Raw genomic sequence first — 25,481 nt, forward strand, 5'->3', positions numbered from 1 at the left:
TTATTTGGCTCATAACTTCTCAAGCTAATTTTCTTTGGTGTGAAGCAAGACAAGTGATCTCTCTCCAAGTTGGGAAAACAGTCACACTTCAGAAGTCAGCTTGCCATCAACTACATCTGGAATTTAAAGTTTTGGACAATGCAATGAGAGCCTTATTCTCAACAATCCTCGTTCATTTTGTAATAGTAAAAGTAATTTAAGAGTTGAGCTAGTCTCTCTCACTGGAGATGACGAGAAAAGTCTCTCTGCCTACTTAAAACTACAGCATGTTCTGTCAGTGTGTTGTGTTCAGAAGAAACTGAATTATAAGGGAGAAAAATTATGCCAAAAAATGAGTAATTAAAAAGGTACTCAGCTAGGATTTCACTCAACTAGAGCTCTAAAAATGTTGTAGTAATTCAAAGTAATTCAAAAGTAATTCAGAATTCAAAGACTAATTTTGCTCTGCAGGGTATAGATTGGTTCTAAACTAACACTGCTGTATTCCTAAGAATATTGTACTCAAGAGTTTACTGGGTTTTGAAAAAAAAAAACACTAAAGAAGTTTCTTCAGGTATAGGATTTGGGCTTTTTTTCTTTTTAAATATTCAGCTATACTGTAACGAGGTTATTTTGGAAACAGATTCCCATTAATATGAGAGAATTGTTTAGACTTTTTTTAAAGCATTTAATAATCATTGAGAATTATTGAAGACTTGCCTGGAAATTCCTGATGGCAAGTTTTAACAAAGAGTCAAAGCTTAAATTATCTTTCTTTGCTGGTCACTGTCTTCAGTTTTGAAAAGTATAAAAATTTACAGCTCATTTTCATGTGTTTTTCCAATCAGTAGCGACATTTGAACCTCTAGGCAACACACTTTTTTGTATTTCCAAAAAAGAACTTTAACCTAGTTCCACAAGCCTTGACAAAAGATTTTTTTGAACATTGGACAAAGTTTTCCTTACGCTACCTTTCAGTCCGTCACTTTCCGCAGAGCAATTGTTACATCAGCCAGTGGAATCAGCAAATTTGTGCCCTCCCCAATAAAAGGGGAATTCTTACCATTCTTTCCACACAAAATAGCTCAAGTCTATTCTTAAACCGTATCCTAAATAAATTTTTAAAGAGTCACTGCCCTTCTAATATTGTGGAAGAAATTCATGCTTCCTTTCCAGGTATCTAAGGGATGATAAAATACCATTTCATTGCTATAGTAGGTCAAAGACAATGAACCTTGGTTTTTTGTTTGTTTGGGTTTTTGATTCTGTGTGGTTTTTACACAGCTACCACGTTTTTCTAGTTAACTTGTCAGATTTGTTCTTTTGCAGCTTTCTCATTTGTAGCACACCAGCTTTTAAACTATGTCCTCTTATTTTTAATAATCCCCTTTATTTTTTTTAATTGTTATGCCTCTCTAGTCTTTTTAGAGCCTTTTTGAAAGATGATATGCAGTTTCTCCAAGCCTTGAAATGTCTTGTCTTTAAATGTTTCAGGTCTTCTGCAGATCTTTACTCTTTACCTGCCCCTTTTTAGTTTTTAACACAGCTTTTCCATTTTAAGTAGCTTTTAAATTACATTTAACATGTAATCATGGAATTAGAGAATGGTTAGAGTTGGAAGGGTCCTTAAAAATTATCTAGCTCCAGCTCCCCTGCCATAGGCAGGGACACCTCCCACTAGACCAGGTTGCTCAAAGCCCCATCCAGCCTGGTCTTGAACACCACCAGGGATGGGGCAGCCACAGCTTCCCTGGGCAACCTGTTCCAGTGCCTCACCACCCTCACAGCAAAGATTTTCTTCCTAATATCTAATCTAAATCTACTATATCTTTCAGTTTAAAACTATTACCTGTTGTCCTATCACTACACTCCCTGATGAAGAGTCCTTCCCCATTCTCTGTATTAAATGGGTAGCTTTTGTTCTTGCAGGACTAACGACTCCAGATGCATTACAAAGTATCTTTTGTATGGTAACGTTTTTAACCTGATCATTCATACTGGTCAGGATCAAGGCTGTACTGTCTTCTGACCAGCTTCTCTATATCTAAAAGATTTAGCCTTGGAATTGTGTCCGTTATGGTATTTACTAAACTATGTTGAATAATTGAAATCTCCCTGTATTTTCTGAGATTTCTATTTTCACAACCTTCTGATATCTCCCACTATGTTAACTTCTCTATTTTAGTCAAGTATTCCAAGAAACAGTCTTCATACTGCTTTTTTCACTGCGGCCTGAAATTTTAAGCTATAGCAGTTCTGTTGTTTGTTTACACAGTTATTTTCTATATGACTGATGCTGAAGTCTTCTTTAACACATAGCAATATTCTTCCATCTCCATGACCTATTCAATTTTCTGTATGCTTTTTGCCTCCATATCGTAGCATCAGTAACATTGTGTTACAAACTAGAGAAGACTGATATCCTGGCAAGTAGAAAAAGCGCTTCACTTATGGTTAAGTGATCTTTATATAGTGAACACCTTTCTATATCCATATTTATTGAAACTTTGAACATAAAGTTTTCCTGTATTCTGCATACAGGATATTATTTATTCCAATGCAATGCTATTATGGTAGCTGAAAATCAGGTAAAATCAACAAGAGTAGTGTGTGTTTGAGCATCCAGGCAAAATTATTTCTTTTCTGCAGAAATATGTATGTACATATATACGTAATCACCCATTTTTTCTCTCCAGCTAGGTGTATGGTTTTCCTTGGGCTGTGCATACATTGCTTTAGAAGGCTACGAAGGGGCTGCCAAAGCATTTCAGCGCTGTGTGACGTTGGAACCAGATGTATGTTGGATTCAGATGGCTTATCTAAAAGCAACAAGGATGTTTTCATTATAAACAAGCAAAGCAGTACTGAAAAACTTGTTTGAGCCTTAGCCCTTTGAATAAATTAAACTTGTGCATGAAGGGTATATTTTTTTCATGAGGCATCGTAAAAACACTGGCCCAATACTTAACTTCATCCAAGTATGCGTGTGTGAATGTTAAAATATGTATGAGCAGAAATTCCTTTATCCTTGCATACATTGCTAAAACAGAGAAAAGGGAATGAATCGACAGTGAGGAGTGCTAAAGATAGAGGCAAAACAAGAAAACTAAATTAAAATACTTAGAAGACTAAGTAATCAAATTCTCCTGAAGAAAAAGTCAAATAAGTGGTTGTGTGACAGGTAAATTTGTAACTATATATTTCATAAGCACAGGGAGAATTTAGCCAGTTTTTCCAGATGCACAGGGCAAGCATGTGTACAATATTGCAGTTTTGAGTGTGACTGTGCATTGAGATAGCAGAGGCATCAGCTGGATTACCTCTTGGGAACGTACCGGCAATACTTTTGTCAAAAAGCATGTTGCTCGCTTAGAGTTAATGCCACCGACTTGATAGAAACTGTCATTCATTCTTTTCTCTTGAGGAAAAGAATGAGAAAGCAATGAAAGGTGACAGAGTATTCTTTTTTCATGTCACTTTGCTGAATTCAGTGGTGCGGCTTCAAATCTACAGCAGTGTAAGGTGATGGGCAAGACTCATCTCTGTACATGGCTCTGCTGGTTTTACCAGAGGAAAGATTTTCTGAGCACCCCGTAATCCTTTTCAGCTAAAACAGTTGATAAGCACTGTTGGAACTAACCCTGTTAGTTTTGCCTGAGGTGCATTAGGGGACATTCAGATAATTTTTTCCACGAGCAGTGCAGTGCAGGTAAGTAGCCTCCAGCAAGTGAGAAGTGATGAGCTGCTGAGAGCACTGACCGCTCCAGCTACCCCAGCTAGTTCCAGAAAAGGATGCCTATTTACAGTTTAAACTGAAGGCAAGAGCTGACTTAGTGTATTCCAACCAGAAAGCACTTAATTGATATTTATATCCCTGATTGTTGCTGTAATCAGTAATATTTATTCATGTGTTTTTATTTGAATATAATATTTACTATTTCAGTGTAATATTTTGACTGCCTTATAGAAAATATGTGTTAATATGCATGATTAGCAAAATCGATAATATTTCACAGTAATTTTATTTACATATTTTTATGAAGTAAGCGTAACATAAGTTAATAATTTTTTGGTATTTCTCCATTTATCATTACAGAATGCTGAGGCCTGGAACAATTTATCAACTGCTTATATCAGATTAAAACAGAAGTAAGTGCTTCAAAAGGATTTGATGATACTGCTTCCAGAATAAATAATTGGGATGTCCTTTTTTTGACATTGAGTTTTTTATTCTTGTAGTGGTTACCTCATGTTTTGTAAGTCTTACCACTGTAGTTCTCTCTCCCAGGTTGGACCATTGATAACTTATTTCATTTTGCCAGAAATAGTTTTATAAGGTTTATAAAAGTAGCAACCTCTCACCCTAAGTTTTTTTCCTGTTAAAAATATTTCTGATGTAGTAAGTACAACCAGTGCAAAACATTCATATTAAAGTTGGAAGCTAGATTGACTTTGAAGTTGAAGAGATATGTCCATTTCAAGCAATCTATATATTCAGACCTATGTCAATTCATAGTACATTAATCTCGGTAGATTTGAGGGAAAACCAGGCAGTTTATTTTTTATATTATGAAAGCAGATAGAGATCTACACACATAATAGTTCACTTGTTCTTTTCCCTCCAAATTAGCCATTAGTACAAGACTCTTTGACCTAAATGGACTGCCTTCCTTGTTCTGTATTTCAACTCAATGTAATAAAAGTTACTTGTAGACACAGAATACTGGAAAGAACTTAATATTTAAGAAGAATTTTCACATTATAACTTGTCCCCAAAGAATGAAACAAAAGAATAAGATAAATTTTTAAAAACCTTACTCAAAATCTGACATGAATTTATACAGTTATGCAGTCAAACTAAAAAAAAGAATAGTAAATTTACACAAAAGGGTAAATTGATAAACATATTAAGGAAATGTGAGAAATAATAACATAAAAGAATTCAAGAGGTGGTTTGATATTCTAATGGGAGTAGGAGGGAAGAGAAAATGAAGGTTAGAATAACTACTCAAGACTAAAAAGTAGTAGAAATCAAGAGCTGCTTTTAATTTTTCAGTAGTTCCTTTAAACTTCAGCAGTGCCTTCAGAGTGCCCAATTTATTGTCTTAGACTGTGCGTGATAGTTGCTCCTTCTTTAGCATAAAGTTCAAAAGGGTGTGTCAGATTGTCAGTGTCCTGGCTTATGCTTGTTTCATAAAAGTATCTCTAATCAAAGTAATTTTTCTGTCTGTTCATACAAGGCTGAGTAGCTTTCATCACTGAGTGATTAGTTTCACTTCATGGGTTAAATTTTATTTTATTTAATTTTATTATTTTCAATCTACTGTTGTGATTTAACACGCTAAATACATACAAACTTGGACCTATTTGATATTGTATGAAAGGCAGTAAAGGGGGGCATGTTTCTCAGCTTTTTTTTCCACAGGAATCACGTGGGAGAGGGATTTGTGTATAGGAAATCTTAAGTCTGTATTACATGCTGATAACTGAGTGTGGACTGTATTTGCTGTGCAACAGCAACCTCTTAGATTATTTGTGTAGTCTCTTATAGATCAAGATGGTGTGTGAGTTAGTTTAACCAACTCTCAAAACAGAGGAAGGGTATCTGTAGTAGTACACTTCATGTAATTTCTTTTGGGGGGCCAAGTGGTCTAGAAAAAAAGTAAAGTGGGGGGAGGATTAAAAAAAAGAAAACAATAATAAGATATTTAAGTTAATTGTTTTCTTTTGCTCCCTCATCAAAATCAAGCTTTACTCCAATTAGGCTTTTAAATCAGTCCCACCCAAGGATTGTGCATTTGGGTAAGACTTAGCGGAGTCTCGTACAACAGACAAATATAAAATGTGTAAGTCTTTTTGAAAAGTGTATGCAGACAACTTGCTGACACCCAAATGAAAGGAGTTTTGTTGGGTTTTGGGGTTGTTTGTTTTTAAGAGTCCACAAGTTTTGTGTATTCTGAATTTCCTCCAGAAAAATTAATTGTGATGAAAACAGACTCTGCTCTTCGGTTTACCAGAAAAATTTCTCTGGGTGCCAGGAGGCCTTTGAAATCTAGATCTCGTATTTCTCAGAACAAACTGGGACTGGCCCTCTGTCCTTTGGGTGAAAGATTCCTGGTTTCCAAGACAGGATGATGCACTAATTTCCTGTTTGGATATGAATTGGCTTAACTGTTGCCCTGGTTAAGTATACTCTATCATTATATGACTTATTAAGAGGACTTTATTAGCATAGCAAGAACGAGGATTTGAGGAATACGATTTCCATCCTGTCCCTCTGGTATCTTGTCTACATTTCACAGTTCCACCTGATTGGCATCTGTCTTCCTGATAACTTACTAACTTTTCTGGCAAGATGGGGAGATCATACGGGCTAATCCTGCAGATGTTGAAGACCAGTTTCAGAAATAGATTTTCAAGGTGATTGTGGTATATCAGTCACCAAGAGCATCTTGTAGCCTATCAGAGAGCTGTGGCAGATCCCAGCTTCCTTTGTAGCAAAATCCACAGAGGAAGGAGCAGGTCTCTGTTCTTTTCTAATATAATCTATCAAAATCGAGCTTTGAAATCCCTTGCTAGGATTGTTAACAGTGGAGGAGACCCAACTGTTAATACATTTACTCAGCAGCATTATATATATCAAAAGAGAGAAAAAGGGGAGTGAACATGGGAAAATCCTGCCAGTGGACTATTCTGCTGTAGCTATGCCAAATGACCTGGTTTCCTTCAATAATTTTGCTCTATCAGTCAGCTCTCTTTGTGTGTATTTGGTAACTCTTTTAATACTGTGGCTTAGATTGGCAGTTACGGACATTTTTCCCTGACCCAACCATTCCAAACTTTTAATGGCCGGATCCACTAGTTAGATATTCCCTTTTCTGGGCTGGGATGTTTGCACTCTCCTGGACCCTCTTTTTGAAACTCAACCAACAATTTATTTGAGCTGTCTTTCTTTAGAGACAGCACTTTCAGCAACTTAAGCAATAGAGCAAGTGAACTGCAAATTTTGATAACAAGCCATCTTTATATGATCTTTATTATGAAAAGATTTATTGTCATACCTCCTCAAAGAAGCTTTTTACCAGCCTGGGAAAACTGTTTCAAGTTTTCATTTAAAGTTATATTCCTTTGTGTTTTTCTGGATATCATGAGCATCCAGCTGAGAGTAAGCTTCAGTCTCTTAAAGTCCTAAGAACCATATCATTCTGATTCTCTAGCAAAGCTTTTTTTTAAAGTTTCAAATTTATTGAAACTTTTGGCAGTACTTTTAAAGCTTTAAACAGTAGGCACCCAGACCTTACCAACACACGCTTCAGATTGCATTAAGACTTCTTAACCCTTCTACCTCTCTGGCAACATTGATTGTGTGTGGTGCAGGAGGTCATACCTCTCTGTAAACTTTTAGGTCAGCTGCTTTCAGCCCATGTTCTTGATTTGGCCAAACTGTCTACAGAAAAGGTGGAGAGTGACTCTTTTTCAGGGAGTGTAGCGATAGGACAATAGATGACAGTTTTAAACTGAAAGAGGGGAGATTTAGATTAGATACCAGAAAGAAATTCTTTACTGTGAGGGTGGTGAGGCACTGGAACAGGTTGCCCAGAGAAGCTGTAGGTGCCCCATCCCTGGAGGTGTTTAAGGCCAGGCTGGATGGGGCTTTGAGCAACCTGGTCTAGTGCGACGTGTCCCTGCCCATGGCAGGGGGGTTGGAACTGAATGATCTTTATGGTCCCTTCCAACTCTAACCATTTTCTGATTCTACGATGATTCTATGTTCCTTACCAGAGAATGCCATTAATTCTCTCCTTGAGTAAGGGAATGGTAGAGTTACCTGCGGTGGATCCATATGAAAAAATAAAGATGCTTCCTGACTTGATAGTGACTTTATAGGAATTATTCTGCCCACCTTTATTCCACAACAATTCCTCCTGCCACTATAAGAGGGTTCGCTGGGCAGCACCTTTGGTGAAGGACCCTAATAGTGTTGGGGGCCACTCTGATACAGTTGTACTGAGCAGTGTAGTGTCAGGGAACAGAGAGTATAAGCAAAGCTTACAGCTGAGATAAGAAAAAAATGGTTGAAAATGCTGGGCTTCTATGCAATGAGTATGCACATTTACCACATGCAAATGTTTAAAATAAATCACAAAAAGCTGTTATTGTTAAGTAACCTTCTTTTGTGTGATGAAATGTGTCAATATCATTCTGCATCTGCCATTAAAAATCAGTGCTTTTTAATTTTTTAATGTATGTTACAACTGCAGCATGAGTAAGATTGTTTTCTCGTGATTCCAGTTAAAAATTCAGGAAAGAAAATATTGACATAGATGGCACAATTATAATGAATTTTTGTCAAACTGTAATTATGAGAGCTAACACAGAAACTGCCTAGTTTAGACTCTAGAAGGGTACTATGGAGTCAGCTGATAGAAAGTAATTGGCAAGAGAGATTAAGGAATTCTCAGTATTGTAAATTATGAACAGTAACTTTTACATTGCACTTTTTTCTAAACCTGATTTTTTAAATAAGCAGTTTTTTAGTTGATGCAGTGCCAGATGATTTTAATGTAGAAATATTCTATATTAAATCTTTAATATAGGATCTTCTTTTCTATCATTTTTTTTATTGATTAGAATCAAAGCATTTCGAACCCTCCAAGAAGCTCTCAAGTGCAACTATGAGCACTGGCAAATATGGGAAAACTATCTTCTCACCAGTACAGATGTTGGAGAGTTTTCAGAAGCAATTAAAGCTTATCATCGGCTCATGGACTTAAGAGAAAAGTACAAGGATACACAGGTGGGGAACTTTTTGTGTTAAGTCATCCTATATGTTCATTAATTTTTCTTCTGAGACAGAGAGAGATTTCTGCTGATAATGGTATCAGTATTGATAGTACACATACCAGTGAAATTATGTAGGCAAGCCATTTAATTTTTTTGAGATCTGGACTGTAAGACTAAGTATTTAAAGTAAAGATGGACAAAAAGGAAAACTTCTGCATCCAGGTTGCCTCAGCCATTGTGGAAGGAGAAATATGAGCCTTGCAGTATTAAGGTCTATTCTTAAATAAAACACAATGCATAACCCTATCTTTCTGTATTGTCCCTGCCTATCTTAGTATCAGAAAGACTATAAATTATTTAGTTTAAAGAAAGGTAAGTTTTTCACATGCATTTGAAAATTCCACAAATGAGCGTGGAAAGTGAATTATGTTTCATAGATTGAATGCATTACAGTTAGAACATTGATTCTTAATAATCAGAACAAAGAAAAATAAAGGAGGTATTTTGGTCATCTTCCACTGTAGTTCAGTTACCTTCTGTGTTTGTAAATGTATGCTCTGGATAAAATCCAGAGAGCCTACTTCAATAGCTTCAGCTGGGATGTTGCCTTGCGTAAAACCAGGTCCTGACCCAAGCAACGTTGTGTATACTCAGTGAAAATAGCAAGGTGAATCTGAAAGGCAAGCCCAGGAATCCCTTAAGCAGAGTAGTGAAACACCTTCAAAAGCCTTTGCAAAACTAATGGATCTGGTTGAACAGTTTATGAACTCTAAGGGAGTTTGTGTGTCGTACCAGGATAAAAGGACACGGATGCTGCTGGTCATTGATCCCAGGAGTATGTTTCTTTTCTTATCCCATAAAGTGATTAAAAGTACCTTTCCTGGATCTTGGGAATTTGAGTCCAGTGATGAGGAGAGAGAACAGATAGAATAGTTATGGTTGTGGAAACATCTCATTTCATGGGGGGCAGGGATGTTAAAAACTTTTTTCAGTTTACTTTTTAATAACAAATTTTATATGACTATAATACTTACTACTATAAAGCCAACCATCCACAGGATAACATCTGTATGAATAAAATCTTTTGGGGTTGATATGGCTGAGCATTAAAGAGTCTCAAACTCTCTATGCATTCACAAGTATCTATGGAAAATAGTCTATGGTAAAGATTAGTGAGTTTGGCAGGTACAGTATTGTGGTACTGGTGGGACTTGTGTGATTATTCATGGAACATCTTATAGATGGTTGGCTTTTTTAATGAATTTTTTTCTCAGTTAATTTAGATAACATTTTTAGGGGTGACCTACTGTATTATTTTAGTCAGATTGACAGCTGGCCAGGAATAGAACTTCCTACATATATTTGTCCATTTTAGATATTTTGAGATTATACACATTCCTATTAATGTGTTTTGACAAATTTTATGTAGGATATTTTATAAAACTATTTTAGGATATTGCTTGCACTATATTTCTATTTTTGTTGTATAGCTTTTTTCATCTTGTTCTCATGCAACTATTATCATTTTTACAGAAGTGTATATATGCTATGTATCCTAAAGTTGGGGTTTTTTTGGCATCCTAATTTTAACTTTGGCTTCTGATATGTAAAGCACTTTATAGATTTCATCATAACTTCTAATACAGTTTCCTCAATTAGAAGGATTTTACTAGTTGGCCAAGAAAAACCTCAGAGCCCGATTAAAGAATTTCAGAAAGGCTTTAGTCAATAATCTTACAAGGAAGAGTGTTCCATAGCAAAACAAAAAAAAGGCATATAAAACTAAAAGCTTCTGCTGAGATTGTTTACAAAGCTCGCCATTAATTTCTGTGCCTCTCCCGTTTGCCAGCTGGCCTCTTTTCAATAGAGATGCTCTATAACCCTCTTGTGCAATTGTATCTTAACAAAGTCAAGTCATGAACATGAATAAATGGAAGCATACACCTCTCTCTGTTCCATGCAACATAGCATGGCCTTCTCTCAGGTTACAGTTAGTATTTGTTAGATGATAGTGGTGAGAAAGAAGGTAGGAATTTGAAAATCCAGAAATATAAATGCACGGGACTAGAAGAAACAAGTCGAGTCATTGATTCCAGTTCTTTGTGAAAACAGAAAGTCAATCACTAATCACTTTTAGCATAGTCGTTGTTGCAGAATACCCCTTGTGAGATTGAATGCATCAATTAAGAGTGTGCAATAGAACATATAAGTTGAAATGTCCTTGGTTTGTGTAGTTACATCAGATTCTTTTATTTCAGCATAATATGAAGTCATATTTGTAAATCGTTGATTTCTTCTAGTAACAGTAAGGCACTCATGTCTCCATCGTCTTTTCTGTTAGGCCATTGCTGTCTTTTTGTGCCAGACTTCGGAGTACGGAATGTAGCTTTGGGAAATATTGCTTCTAAGCTATTCTAGTTATTTAACGATGTCATCCTTATGGCAAAGGTTCTGAGATCAGGATATCATGAGGCTTGAAGATACGCATCTACAGATTCTGCAGACAGAACTGAACAATGAAGAGCTGAAGGCCTCTTCAAAAATGAGCAACAATGCAATGCAAGTTTACAGCAAAGGGCATACTTTCAGAAGTCTCAGTTTTCTAGTATTCCCCTTAAATGTTATAAGCATGCTTTCTTACCTTCCTTCCTTCCTGGTTCTTAAAATTCTTCAAATTTCCATATTCCTTTTAATGTTCATTAACCTACTGAGAAATACACCTTGAAAACTTTCAATATAGATGTTATGTAATAAAAGATAAAGGCTCACTGAATTATCTGTAGTTTCAGAGAGTAGATCAGTCAATAAAAAGGAATTGAGAATAAAGCCTTACCTATTGTAATTATCAAGTTAGCCTCTGAATTACTACTCTGAGGTGGTAATTGTACCTGAAGATTTCTGCAACTGCTAATCACACTACTTTGCACCACGTGCATGGAGGCAAGTAGTCTTTTTTACTTGGAAAGTTGCAGTTCTGTGACTAAGTTACTTTGTGGGTGGAAAAGCTGTTCCTGCTACATTGCTTTCAGAAACCAGATCTTTATCCTGTGCTGTCAAAGAATTTGAATTCTGAGATATGGACAAATGCTTCCCTCTGCAATTCTGTGTTGAAAATCTAGCAAAGTTTTTCTGTTACCCTTTCCATCAAATATCACCCTGGTTTCAGCGGTTCGTATTGCTGGACTGTTTCTAATCAAAGGCTGCAAGAGAATGTTCCAAGGGGATTTTGAGGACTACGGGTAGGAATGAATAACTTCTGGAGCTCTGTTTCTTTTAAGTAGCTAAATTTCTTTTAAATGACAATTGTCTTTATAATAAAACTTTAATTTGGGAGGGGCATAGGGAGAGTTCACAGACTGAAGATTTGTCATTTTGGATCTGGTATCTAAGGGTTCTCTTCTTGCTTGAGCGCTGTCAAGTTTGATTAGTATTAGTGAAGCTTCTAAAAATGGTTTGACCAAGTGAATTTTTATATGAAAGGAGCTGTTTGTAGAACAGTTGTAGAATGAGATTAAGTGATAGCAATCACAGCATTTAAAAATTATTTGGTTTGTTTCTAAGGTTTTTCCCAATGTTGCCCAATGGTGGTTTGTTTTTCAGTTTTTAGCAAACACAGATAATCCACAAAAGCAAAGGAGAAGGAGGAATGCAGACGGTGCGATGTCATACTAAACACAAACTCTCTGCACAGCGGTCATATGGAGCCCAGTTCATTAAAAAATGCATTAAAAAAAAAAAAAAAGAAAGAAAAAGAATAGCTCTACTGCTTGTGTGGGATCCTGGGCAACAGAGCATTGCTTTAGTAGTTTCGTATGTATGGCAGTTTAAAATCTCTCAAAGATATAAATTAAAATTTAACACTTAAGAGAACCATCTAAAATGGAAAGCTTTGTTACACTGCTAATACTTTTTTATGATTAGCACAATTCACTTGCAATTTGAAATAGTTTTATTTAACAACTGGGCACAACCAAGTAGCGTTAATGATTCATTACTGTTTAATGGACCCTTTAATCCTGTCTTTCACACTAGTTTTATTTTAACTGCTGTAGTGCTAAAGCTTACACGATGAATTACAAAAAAGTAGATAGATTATGATGATGAAAGTGTAAGCAAAGCCTGAACTCTATGGAAATATGGGTAATTTTTCAGTTACTAAATCCTACTGACTGAGGAAACTGTTGGCTTTTTTCATATGCAAGCAAAATATCATTGGCTTTAAAACTCTTGATAACTATACATAATCTTTGTGTCAACTAAATTTTTGGACTTCGAGTAACAATTTTGTTAAACTGAGAAATTTATTGAGAAGTCATACGTGTATGTATGAATCCTCAGGACCACTTCTTCTTCCTTTTCAAAAGAGAACTTAGTTTAACCTTTCTTGTTACAACTCTTTTATGTTTTTTATTACAATGCTGTAGTAATGAAAATATCTATACTTGCTGATATTTTTCTAGCTAATCATTATAGAAGACCTGGATCATTTAATGCTGGGTTTTAGTCCCTTAGATTCCAAATCATGAATGCAATATGAATTTCAGAACTTTTTGAATAGTAATAGTTGATCATATTTTCTATTATCTTAAGTGAAAATCTGAGCTCTTTAATGAAAAATAAAAGAAAGGCCAGTTCGTCATTTTTTAAAGCCTATACTGTTACAGTTTGGGGAGGAGGAGAGGGGAGCTGTTTAGCTGATGTTCAGATTCTATTATGATTTTGTGTTGATTCTGAAAAGATACCAGGGAGATGTATGGGGTTTTTTTTTCACTTTTTCTGTTTCATAGATTTATTTCATAACATCACTGGCCATTTTGATTAATTTGGGGTTTTTTGCCAAAGATTTCCTATATCTGATAAGACTCAGTAATTAATTCTTGGGATGCATGTTAATTGAGTCATTCTATAGAAGGAAAGTTGTTTTAGGAAAATCACATATCACAAATACTAAACAGCATATGTTTTTATTTTAACTGTAATATATTTTGATACTGTCATAATTTTTCCATTACTTTCTGCCAGTGAACTACGTTTTGGTTTGTGAGGATGCACCTCTGTCCTACTTTTACGAGAGTATTACTTATTACTGTCTTCATACTAATATGGCTATTAATATGATTTCATTGTAAGAATTAATATCACACGGACAAAAATGCTGAAGCATTAAAGTTGCCAAATGATGGCCTCACAAGTTAGGAAGTACCAGAATGAATTTGTATACCCTTTACTGGCCTATCTTGAATGCAAGCAAACTCTCGTAAAGACTTGCATTATTTCTTCCCCAGCCTGTGTGTCCCATGCACTACACAGAACAGGTAGTTCTTGCTTAATAAGCCACAGCTTTTGGGGGTTTTATTTTCTTCTAATTCACCATATGATCCCATGTTTTAATTTACATTTGCCTTTTCTCATTTTATTGAGAAGGAACTGAGGCACAGCAAAACTGTTTTCTAATTTTTAGCATCCAGTTTGGGTCACAAAGGCTCATGTTTTTTTTCTGGGACACTTGTTATTGTGTAGCATTTCATACACGCAAAGGCCAGCTCCCATTGAGTTCACCAGCAGCTGCATGTGCTCAGCATTTCTGCAAGTCGGATCCCACATTCTCAAGCCAGTGACTCAGAAAGTACAGCCATTAAATGAATACTTGTAAAAAGTTTGATTGAACTGACTTGACTAGTAATTCACCTGAAGTGCATTAAACAGTTTCCCAAGGTAGCATTCAGTGGCCTTCCAGTTCCATCTCATTCACTCTACCTCTTTTGATTTCTGCAGGTAGTTAAATACAGGTCTGCAAACAACGCTGTCTTCTGTTACCTGAATTAATCTGCTTCAGCCTGTTTACTGATCTTTTTATAATGATAGCATAAGGTGAAAATATCTTTAGGATACTGTCACAATTTCCATACCATTCTCTTTCACGCTAACCTGTCCCAGTAACCCAAATTGCTGTCTTAGCTCTTTGACATCTTTACCTTCACCAACCATAGAATCTTACAGATGAGGTTTAAATTAGTTTAATTACTTCCTTAATAGTGTATTTTTTAGTAAATCCTATAGTTGTCCTGTGGTACTGTATTTGTATTTTACTGAATCATTAATAGAGACTGTAAATTATAGATCCCATATGGATGTTGATTTGAGCTGAAATAAAACTTCCTGCCTGCTGCTTTTTTAAGGTGCTGGCTATTCTGGTCAGAGCGGTCGTGGATGGTATGGCAGATCGCACTGGAGAGGTAGCCAGTGGATTGAAGGGAAAATTGCAAGAGCTCTTGGGCAGAGTGACTTCACGAGTGACAAACGATGGGGAGATCTGGAGACTTTACGCACAACTTTATGGAAATGGACAGAATGATAGTGGTGAAGATATTGAAAAGGTAAGTGTGTTGTGAGGTATACGTTTTTATGGATACACAGTTCTGGTACAAACATTCTGTTCTCTAACTATAGTGCTATAGTAAGATATGCTATTGTTACAGATGTGTTTCTGTAAGCTTATTTTGTGCTTTTCACGTTCCTACAGCACACGTTTTATTATCTAACAGGAGCGAGATGTTGTACATGACTTTTTGTGGATTTTTTTTAAAAATCTCTTTTATCAGTATTTCATTTTAAAACATTCTATTGCAGCATATGTGTATTGTCTTGGATTTATATTCTGAAAATTTTCTTGGCAGCAATCTCATGGCTATAATTTAATGGTGGTGGTGTTCTGTTTTTTTTAAATTGGAATCTTCGATTCTGAAGACCGGATGTTGCAGCTTCTGGAAAAAAGTGGATCTTAATAGTATGATCCAGTGGCATCATAAGCCATCTATATTCTTCTTTGCAATCACTAAGAGAACATGCATTTAAGGTACCACAGTTAGAGTTCCCAGAGTAAAAGTGCTTTGTCCTTACTTAGCTTAAAATGGAATTAAAAAATGCTATTTAATTCTTCCATCTCTTGTTCCTATCACTTCCCAGGTAATCAAGTTGATTGAATTTCCAAAATAACCACTCTGCGCTTCTAGAAGTGTTTACTTTGTTGTATGCTGAAGCGTGCTTTGCATTTGGTATTGACTTTCCAAAATTCAAATATCCTTGCACACTCCAAAAATACTTGTTTTATCACATCTTCACTGAAGCTGAAAATACACAAGGTCAGCATTCAGTATGTGTTTCCTAACGGGGGTATGCCTTTGGCCTGGGCAAAAACGTCAGTCTGGAGGATTGCTTGTCACTTGGTGTCAAGCATATTATTCAGATGGTTGGACCTACTAACGGTACGCCTGTGGGGTTAAGCTTATTATTATTTGGACCTTGCTCACTGTCTTCCTCTTTACACTTTGCCCTGTGAAATGCCTTGTTTATTCATTGCTGGTGTCCATTATATCTCAAACTTCTCCCTTTTTTCCTTCCCTGTTTTTCTTTACAGCTGAACAATAAAAGGGATTTGGCCTATTTAGAATTCAGAAATACAGACACTGCAATATCCTGTAATATATCCTCAAATTCTTACTCAGACATGCAAAGTAGCAGAGGCCCTGTCTATACTGTAAATGTAATCATTTCAGAATCTGGTTACATCACAGGTTTTTTCACTAACCCAGTTAAAAACATGGTTTCAATTTGGAGAGTAGACAGGACTTTAACTACATTTCCTAATCAGACTGGTTATGGAACACGCTTAGGGTCAGGCTTGCCCTGCAAAATGGAATGATGTTTATAAATACTTAAGGTATGCCTGTGTATGTATCCAAGTATCCTGGTATGACAGTACCATAGATATAGATCATGAAAGAGCAAAATTGCCTACAGCCACAATATATATTAATTTACAGTGTAAAAATTAATTTACAATACACTAGATAATCACTGGTAGCTTTACTGATATCATACTATAAAGTAAAAATGTTAAAAACAGTATTTATTGGCTTCACTGCCACAAGTACCATCATGTGTCAGTCAGATATTGAGTGAATGTTAAGTATCTGTAGAAAATTTCCAGATGTATCATTGCAGTTTTCCACCCACACTTATTATGCAAAAGTTCAATGAATTCTGAAAGGGCATCATTCACTATATTGTGGCATCATAGGACAGAGAGATTGGAACAGATATATCATAGTGTCATGTACCTCCTTACAAAGGAAGGGCTGGATCTTTATTCCATGATGTAATGCCTTATTTAGTGCAGATTTAATTATATTTAGCCAATTTTGTTCCTAACATTTCATTTGAAAGAACAACCTTGTGTATCTGGCTGTTGTAAAGAGTGTGTTGGTTGTTTTTGGTTTTTTTTACCTTTCTGCTTCTGCTGCTCTGTCTGATGCCATGAATCACTAGAGTCTACAGTTACAATTCACAACAGTGCTTTGGAAATTGAATCAAAGTCAGGCGGGGTTTACAAGTTAGGAGGGTAAAACTCTCGAAGTGTTGGGCTTGTGCTTTTTTTTTCTTTAGCTTAGCATATATTTACTCTTATACTTTTATGTGTCTAACCTGCCACCTCATTCAGTACTTCATTCTTTGCTGAGCACAGTCCAGTCCTTCCCTTTCCCACCAAGGAATCTTTCCAGCCTTCAAGTTTCCTGCTGATTCATACCCAGGCTATGAAACACTTCTGTTCCTTGAATTTAACTGAGCTCATAACTGTTTCCTTCCAGGATAAATCCAGGTTCCACAAGTGCAAACAAACAGCCCACAAGACTTTCAGTTCTTTCCCCTCCCCGACATCTGTCAGCAAAACCCCCCTAATTTGCTGCTCTGACTCAGACACGTGCAGACTGAAATCAGACTTCTGTAAAAACTGTTGTTCCTTCTCTTGGAAGTTCTTGCATCTGCTGGCCAGAACTACTACCAATTATAACCTAGGTTGTTATGAAAAAAATTAATTTGCTCCGGTTTGACTTAATATACCTTTACTGCAATTTACACCAGCGTGAGCAGTTCAATCACCTGTGCCATAATTCCAGTGAGAGAGAGAACACAGAAACTTCTGGGGTGATGACCTTCAAATTTAATCTGCATTTGTTCAGCAGTTAGAAGTCTTTATTACGCTCGTATACATGTACCGCACTGAAAGTTTTTTATTCCTTTATATGATATCTAAACTCTCGAAAAGATAATTGAAGAGTTGTCATTGAACCAAGCCATGTAACTTCTGGCACGTATTTCTTTCGTATTTCTGATGCTGTAGAAATAAAACAAAATTCAAAATTAAAACTTAATTTTGTCTGCTTAAATTTTCCATGTTTTTTTTTTTCCTTAATGGGACCCTCCTTCCATATTGTTTACATTTATTTTTCCTGTTCACACTGTGAACCAGAGCAGGATAGCAGCTAATAGCTGCATCTGTAAAATACATTATTGGCCAAGAATACATATACAGAAAGAAAACTTTGATGTATTCAGTTATAAGTTTTTTAGGTACAAAATTGCTGTTCAAAGTGTGAGTACAAGTATTTTTCCCTTTTTCATGTGCATTTAATTATGATGACTTGGCAAACATGGGTCACATCCATCAGTCTAGACAGATTTTTAAAAGATAAAAATTAGACACGTTACTTTATATTCCTCTCATACTTGAGAAGCAATACTGGTGAAGAACATCTGTGTAACAGCTGGTGCTTACCGTTGCAGAGAAGGACACTACTCCAACTCACAGGAAATCAAGCATAGTAAAGATACATTGATTTTCTGGATTGAGCATTCACTTCATAGACATTGAAAACTAAATTTGTCTCCAAGTTTGTTTTCTCACGTACTGATCCTTTTTTTTCCTCCTTGCAGTCACTGCAGTGTCTCACTAAGGCACATAAATGTGAAATTCAATCAAGTGATTGGGAGAAAGATGTTTCATCTTTTAAGGAAGTGGTCAAAGGAGCCATAGAGATTGCACATGGTACGTTCTATCTGAAAAGAACTTCTATTATTCATGAAGAGTGCAGCAAATATTTATTAGGCTTAGTAACAAAATAATATTATACTTTCCCCGTTATATTTATTCCAACTATTGGGAGTCCTCTAGCAGAGAGCATCATCCTGATAGTGCATACAAAAATATCATTGGAATGAGGCAGAAATTGTGTTGAGTGAGTCAGTAAATGTATGACTGGTAAACATGGGATGAATTAATTTCATGGTCTAGCAATTTCATAATGCAAGTGCAAATGCATCTATAGTTCATCTCAGTCCTCAAATCATCACATAAGTTTGATAGACTGCCCAGGAGATGGACAAAACTTAGACTCCATAAAGCTGTTCACTGTGCTGTGATATTTAAGTTTTAGAAAGATACATATACCTGCTGCATTTAGAGTTATCGTCTCAAAATTACTTGGCATTCTTTTTCTTTGTGTTTCTTTTGGGGGATATTACATTAAAAAATTGTCTAGGAAGGTATCAAGATTTTTAATTAAATGTTGATTTTTAAAGATTATTGCTATAGAGGTAACACTTTTTTTGTTTTGGGGTCCTTTTCTTCTGTGTTTGGATTCTAGTGGCTATAAAATGCAGCAAGAACAAACCTAATCATCAGGAAGCTTTGCAGATACTTTCTTCAGCTCGGCTCAACTTACGTGGCTTGTCATCCAAAGCAAAGGTAGGAATGTTTGAAAGGTAGGAATTTTTGTTTGACAGCTAGGAATCTTTGTTCTGTTGCCAGAAACCATTTCTCTGTTTTGAGTCATTTATAGATCAAATAATACCTACCTGTCCCAGTATATCATCAGATGGATATTCACCTGCACACTGTTAAGGATTCCAGGTTTAGGTAGACTTTTATTTCCCTTCTTCCTGCTAGACTTTGACCGAAATAAACTTACTACTATAAAATGTCAATGCTATTTCTTAGACTATGTTAGAATTTTACTTAAAATGTTGGGCAAAGACTTGAATGTTTGGAAGAAATCAGTTATTTCAAAGACCTCTTCCTTGTATCAGTAGTCACAGGGGAAGCAGGGCAGTCTCAGAATGAATGGATGTAAACTTGCAGAAAGGACCAAAACTTGTCAGGGCTACTTTGCATCACTTGAAACGTTTTAAAAACAGAGTTATTTATTAAAAGAGAGAACTAATTTTTAATAAGGTTTTCATGGATACCCTACCAATTCAGATATTAATTTGTTGGGAAATATCATCATGTTTGAATCATATGGTTGGGTTTTGGAGTTGTGCCTCCATAGCCAGGCACCCAAAGAACCGAGTCTGTTTCTGCACCATTATTATCCTAATTTTACCCGTCATCTTACAACAGGAGACACAGCCATTATTTAACTGAGGACTGATCTGGAATATGTTTTCATTCAAAACACACTTAATGTCTTAAAGAAGTATTCTTGTTGGCTGTGTGTGGGGTGTAGTAAATGTGAATTAAAGAGCATAAGTTTTATAAAATGTGTGCTTGTGTTACAAAGTGTTGATCCATCATCAGTGTGCTAAAATTGGCTCACTCTTTTTTAAATCCTATAATTTTAAGGATAAAATCCTAGGAAAGCTGTATAAGCAGACACAAGCTAGCTCTATAACTCTGCTTTTAGATACTGGCATACATAAGTCATTGGAATGGGGTGAAAAAAGCCACAGCGTGTATGTTTTGATGTGATTCACAAAATGGTTTAAAAAAAAAAGTATGTAGACTGAGTATGACTGCAAAGACAAAGCAAGACTACTGGAAAGAAATTATATAAATACAAGTACAGGTGGTTTGTATTATGCAAGATCATGCAGTATCTGAAAGATTAAGAACAGGTGAGTCTAGTAAATTGTATTCTTAATTCCTGAAGGCACTAATTAAATGAACATCACTACTATTGGCAGATAATGGTGCCTCTAAGTTTTATGGCACTTATGAGAAAACTGACACGTTAAAAATAAAGCTATTGGTGTGACCTCAACTCTTTTTGCATACTTCCCAGTAAGATGCCATCTTATTTTTGATTTGAAGTCATTTTGAATTTCCAAAGTGTGTTGTGGTTTAAAAACTCAGCCATCTTCTGTAAGACCCTATGCACAAACAGTTTAGCACTGTTTATGCCTGTCCAAACTTGACTGCAGCATCTCTTTTTGCTGCCTTGTGAGTCAATATTAGTGTGGGGTGTTTTTTTCCTTTTAACAGAGACAAGCAGTTAAAACAATGGGCTAAGAGCAGCCTCAGTAGTTAAGATTTCAAAAGGAAAAAAAGGAGCAGTGAAAGTAACTTTTAAAAGATAAAATTCCAAAATTTTGTAGTCAGGACATGCAATTGGAACAAATCAGTAGTTTTTGTACAGGTGAAACAACGTTGCTTCTCGGACTTCTCGCCTTTCCTGGAATCTCCATCTCTGTCATTCCAGCTCCTGTGTTGTGCCGGAGTCATGATGCACTCACACTCTACTGATGGCTGCAACTCAAAAATGTGTTGTTAATGGGCTCCTTTCTGTACAGAGCCATGTACAGTCGCATGCTCTGGCAAATAGCATAGTGGGCTCTCTTTTGCTCCTTTCCCCCATGCATCATTTGGATCTGACAGGTGGGGTCTACAAAAAGGAGAAAGGTCATGGTGCTGTATCGTAAATGCTTGAAATGTGTGTACTGTTGTGGAGAAACGTGGGGAACAAAGCCCAAAGAATGATGGTGTGTGAGACTTCCCCAGGCTGCATCTAGTTGAATAGACCTCTTTAACTGTGTGAAAAAAAAAAAAAAGAAGAACAAATAATTATATCATCCTGATTTATTTAGCTGTCTTAGCCAGAAAGAACCAAACTTTTATGTCATATTCCTAGTGTGAGGTTTTTGGGCAGAAAGTCAGAAAAGTTTCTGTACTTGTAGCAGGAACATGTTCCTATTTTTGTGTAAGATGTTCTTTTGTTCAGTGACAACACTGTTCTGAAACACATTGAAGACCTTGGTTCAGGCCTTCTAAGTACATTTTTGTTTGTATACGTATCTGTATTGTCCCATTATGTTTTGATGATATAACGATGTACAGATGTACTCCAGAGTAACTTCTGTTTTCTTGGTTTGTTTTTGTCTCTAAATGTAGGATTTTCATTTGTTTAAAATGAAGTGTGAATCACTCTCCCTTTACATAATAAAGGGAAGCATATGTTTAGGTCCACCACCATCACCATACTTCTGTGGAGTGGTACCTCACACAGCCTCCATATTACTTGAGTCAAATGACAGGTCTTGCAACAGCAACATGTTTTGGTGCAGCACGCACAAAGCTCCAGTCACAGCTTGTGTATCTCAAGGCTTTAGACAAGTCTTTTCGCATTCCTCTCCCTTGGTTTCCCTGTAAATATGTGAAGATTATGATTGCTCATAAGTTAGCTGCTTGGTGGTTTTGTTAATGTCTTAAGGTCTTTAAGAACAAACTATTTTTATTACTCTGTAGTGTTTTATTTTCTCTTGTATAACTTAATTACACACAGATTAATGTCTGCACCCACACGTCTTGACACCACATGTTAAAATATGTTTATTTGGGGTTTTGGAGAAAATGACAACAGAATATGACACTGGAAAAACTGGCCATTAAAATTCACAGCTACTAATTTATCAGCAGGTTGGTTTGTAAACTGCAGTGACAGTGAGATCTTCTTCTAATTTTCATTTCATGGAAAAGTCCTTCACTTTTGATGGGATCAGGAGTTGGCGTACACAGTCAAGTCAGAGCAGAAACCCAACAGGAAGATTTCGCCCCTTTGGCAAAATATCAAGTGTGTGGCACAGACAACACGTCTATATATATGTGTGTGTGTATACGTATATATAGGTATATGCACCTTTTGTTTATTAGCCACAAAAGGGACTTTTAAAAAAGAGAGATTCCATCATAAGTACAAAAAATAGGAAAGGCAGCATAGTGGTGATGAGTTTTCTGCTGTTTTCTGTCTCTGCACTGAAACAGAGAAACTGTATGTCTATTTTAAAATAATGTATTTCTTTTTGTCGTGCAGCAACTTTTTGTAGATGTAACAAGTAATGAGGTTCACAGTGAGATAGCTGATGAGGTGACAGCTATGGACAACATGATTGCTGAACTTCAGGAACTGAGCAACCAGCTGAGAGACCAGTGCTGACATATGGACCGGATTTCGTGACAGAAAGACAATAATCACATGTTTCTTTTGCCACAGCTTTTGCTGATGAGATGGTAACAATTCTAATGCAACAACACTCTCAATAAACATTTTTTCCGTACAGTGCTGTTCTTGTGGTCAGCTTTCTTCAGAGTTCAGGCTGCTTTTTAGGCGTCATATCTGCTCTCGCTGCCTTACAAAGTTGCATGTTTTGGTTCTTCAGGCACAGGTTTTCTGGAACAGAGCTAGTTGTATTTATAAGGTGATTGCCAAGGACTAGTTCTGGCCTGGGCGGGATGCCCCAGCCCTGTTGCAGGCCAGGGGGAAGGAGAGGCGCCATGGCAGGAGGAAATGGGCAGGCACTCAGCAGAGGCCACAGCTGGGCCCAGCCTATCGCACTCTACCAGCCAGGCCCACAGCCAATGGGAGGGTGCGTCTGTGCACCGCTGGCCAATCAGAGGAGCTGTACGGCTGGCCTGTCAGTGCCGGGGAGCTGAGGTGAGGGCAGGCTGTCATGGCAGGGAGCGCTGTAGGCAACTGGGAGCTGCCGGCAGGCCTGAGGGGGCTCACTACGTCATCAGGCACTTTCTGATTTTAATTCAGTGTTAATTGCTTATAGAGGAGTAGGAGCAGGGTCCCAAGAATAAGAGTTTAGTCTTTTTTGTTATTCTTGTGATATGATCAAAGTAGCAGGATGTTTGCTACATTAGGATTTACAAACAGTTATTACTTAAAGCTGTATTCTTTTATTCAAAAATACATAACCTGTGTCCCACAGGCAATAGACTAGCACTTAATTTGGGTCTTTTACAGGCTTGGGGATTTCCCCTCACTGAGACAGCAATGAAACTGCAGTCTAATCTAAAATACTTACATCTGACAAGCCCTGAATAAGTTATTTTCATCTGGACTATTTTGCATTGTTTCATTTTCAAGCATCTTTGCTGCAGCTTTTCTTAAAATAGGATTTTTTCAGGGTTTTCCAGAAACTTATGCAAAATGGTTGCCTCACTCATCGTGATTTTGGCTCACTCTTCCACACGCAAATGATGCAGTCTCCAAAAATGTGGATATCTATATTCTGGGTATGCACCATCTGTGGTATAGTCATTAAAACTATACCATTACTAAACAGCAAGAATACTGTCCCTGAAGAGAAAGTCGGAAGGAAAAAGGAAACCAAATAATTGGATTTGAAGCAGCAGTAAAAGCATGTTATTTTGATGTGTGAAGGGGAAAACCATCTTGCTACCTTTGTAAAGCTTTTTATCCTTGTAAAGCTTCTTAGAAAGGAGAATAAATTGTTTGCTGATGGTATTTTAAGATGAGGATCCCACAAAAAATACTACCTTAACAAAGGGTAGTGTCCTTCTAGTGAAGGAGAGCTGACTCCAAAACACTTCTTCATTGGAATGGCCCAGAAAGGGAGGAGGCATCAAAGTTTGTGCAAAGTGAACTTGCTGTAGGTAATCCCATTTTGCTCCTATGTATAGTGAGGGGCCAACTAGACTGAAAACAGGCTGTGAGGTTTGTGACAGACTCCCACCACTACTATCTTTTTAGAATTCTATTTTGATAAGATTTACCTTATTCACAAAGGAAAAGAAAAAAATCTTTATTATTTTGTTTCCAGCACTAAATTTTCTTGGGAAGAAAAGGTTTAAGTGTGGAATTGTTTGGTGGCAGAAAAATCTCCCGTTTTTCTTGTGATCTTAAGGCAAATTTTAAACCAGAATTATACCCCACTATCAACTGGAAAACATGAAATTTGAATTCAGTTGTCTTGATTTAAAAGTAAATAATTTCCATTGAGTCTACCTGAAGGTAGACACTTTTATAACTGAAGTTTGGAGGTGCAGAACATAAAACTGCATTTTTTGTGTGTGTAAATGGCTTCTGCCTAGCATTTAATAAAGCTAGGTGGGAAGTTAATATTTCATATAGAATATTGGAGAGGTCTGTGAGGAGGCCTTTATTTCCTTTCTGTTTTGATTTTTTTTCTTTTGAAAATAATTTTTGTTTCTTTGCCTAGGGTGGTCACATGAAAATGTCGTTCTGCTCTTCCAATGTCTCTGCCCTGCAGTACTTCACATATTTTCTCTGCACATATTTTTTCCTCATTTGAGGAAAAGATTTTTTTTCATTTCCTCATTTGAGAGAGCTTCCCTCTCTTAGAAGATGTGTGGAATATAAACAGCTTTGACTTTTACCTAATACAGGGAAAACCTACTATCCACAGACAGCATGTTCCTGAAGAGTGGGATGGCTAGTGTTATGACAGCACACCAGTTTTTCTGTCAGGATTAATGTAATAGAGGGGAAATGTCTGCAGAGACTTAAAAATACACAATTTAAATACGTATAGATAATATACGTGGTGTGGAGGATGGAGAGGCAGGAGCTGTCTTACTGTTCAAGAGACACTGGCTTTTCAAAACAGATAACCACCCCAGAAGATCTCAGCCACTTCATCCATGAAACTGAACGCCTGATGTAAATCTCTTACCAGGTATGTTCTTGCTTTCTCTTTCTTTGTATTAGTGGCATTTTCGTCTTCCTCAGATACAAGATGAGCCTATACAGCTTCTTTGGAGGTCATCACAGGGGCCTTTTAAAACTTTGCAGACACAAAAGCCACATCAGTTTTGCATGGTACTCATTTTCTCTAGT

General features: G+C 36.6%; 1 protein-coding gene across 1 annotated transcript in view; it reads left to right on the plus strand.

Moving 5' to 3' along the window:
- TTC27 (tetratricopeptide repeat domain 27) overlaps nucleotides 1-22,933 on the plus strand; it is a 134,035-nt gene extending 111,102 nt beyond the window's left edge. The window contains exons 14-20 of the mRNA XM_074165184.1: nucleotides 2,676-2,774; nucleotides 4,076-4,128; nucleotides 8,611-8,776; nucleotides 14,943-15,140; nucleotides 18,538-18,649; nucleotides 19,248-19,348; nucleotides 22,689-22,933. Of these exons, the coding sequence (XP_074021285.1) occupies nucleotides 2,676-2,774; nucleotides 4,076-4,128; nucleotides 8,611-8,776; nucleotides 14,943-15,140; nucleotides 18,538-18,649; nucleotides 19,248-19,348; nucleotides 22,689-22,811 (852 nt within the window). The 3' untranslated portion in view covers nucleotides 22,812-22,933. The remainder of the gene's footprint in view (nucleotides 1-2,675; nucleotides 2,775-4,075; nucleotides 4,129-8,610; nucleotides 8,777-14,942; nucleotides 15,141-18,537; nucleotides 18,650-19,247; nucleotides 19,349-22,688) is intronic.
- The last annotated feature ends 2,548 nt before the right edge of the window (nucleotides 22,934-25,481 follow it).

The sequence above is a fragment of the Numenius arquata genome, chromosome 2 (genome assembly GCF_964106895.1).
Source record: "Numenius arquata chromosome 2, bNumArq3.hap1.1, whole genome shotgun sequence".
NCBI classification, from domain to species: domain Eukaryota; kingdom Metazoa; phylum Chordata; class Aves; order Charadriiformes; family Scolopacidae; genus Numenius; species Numenius arquata.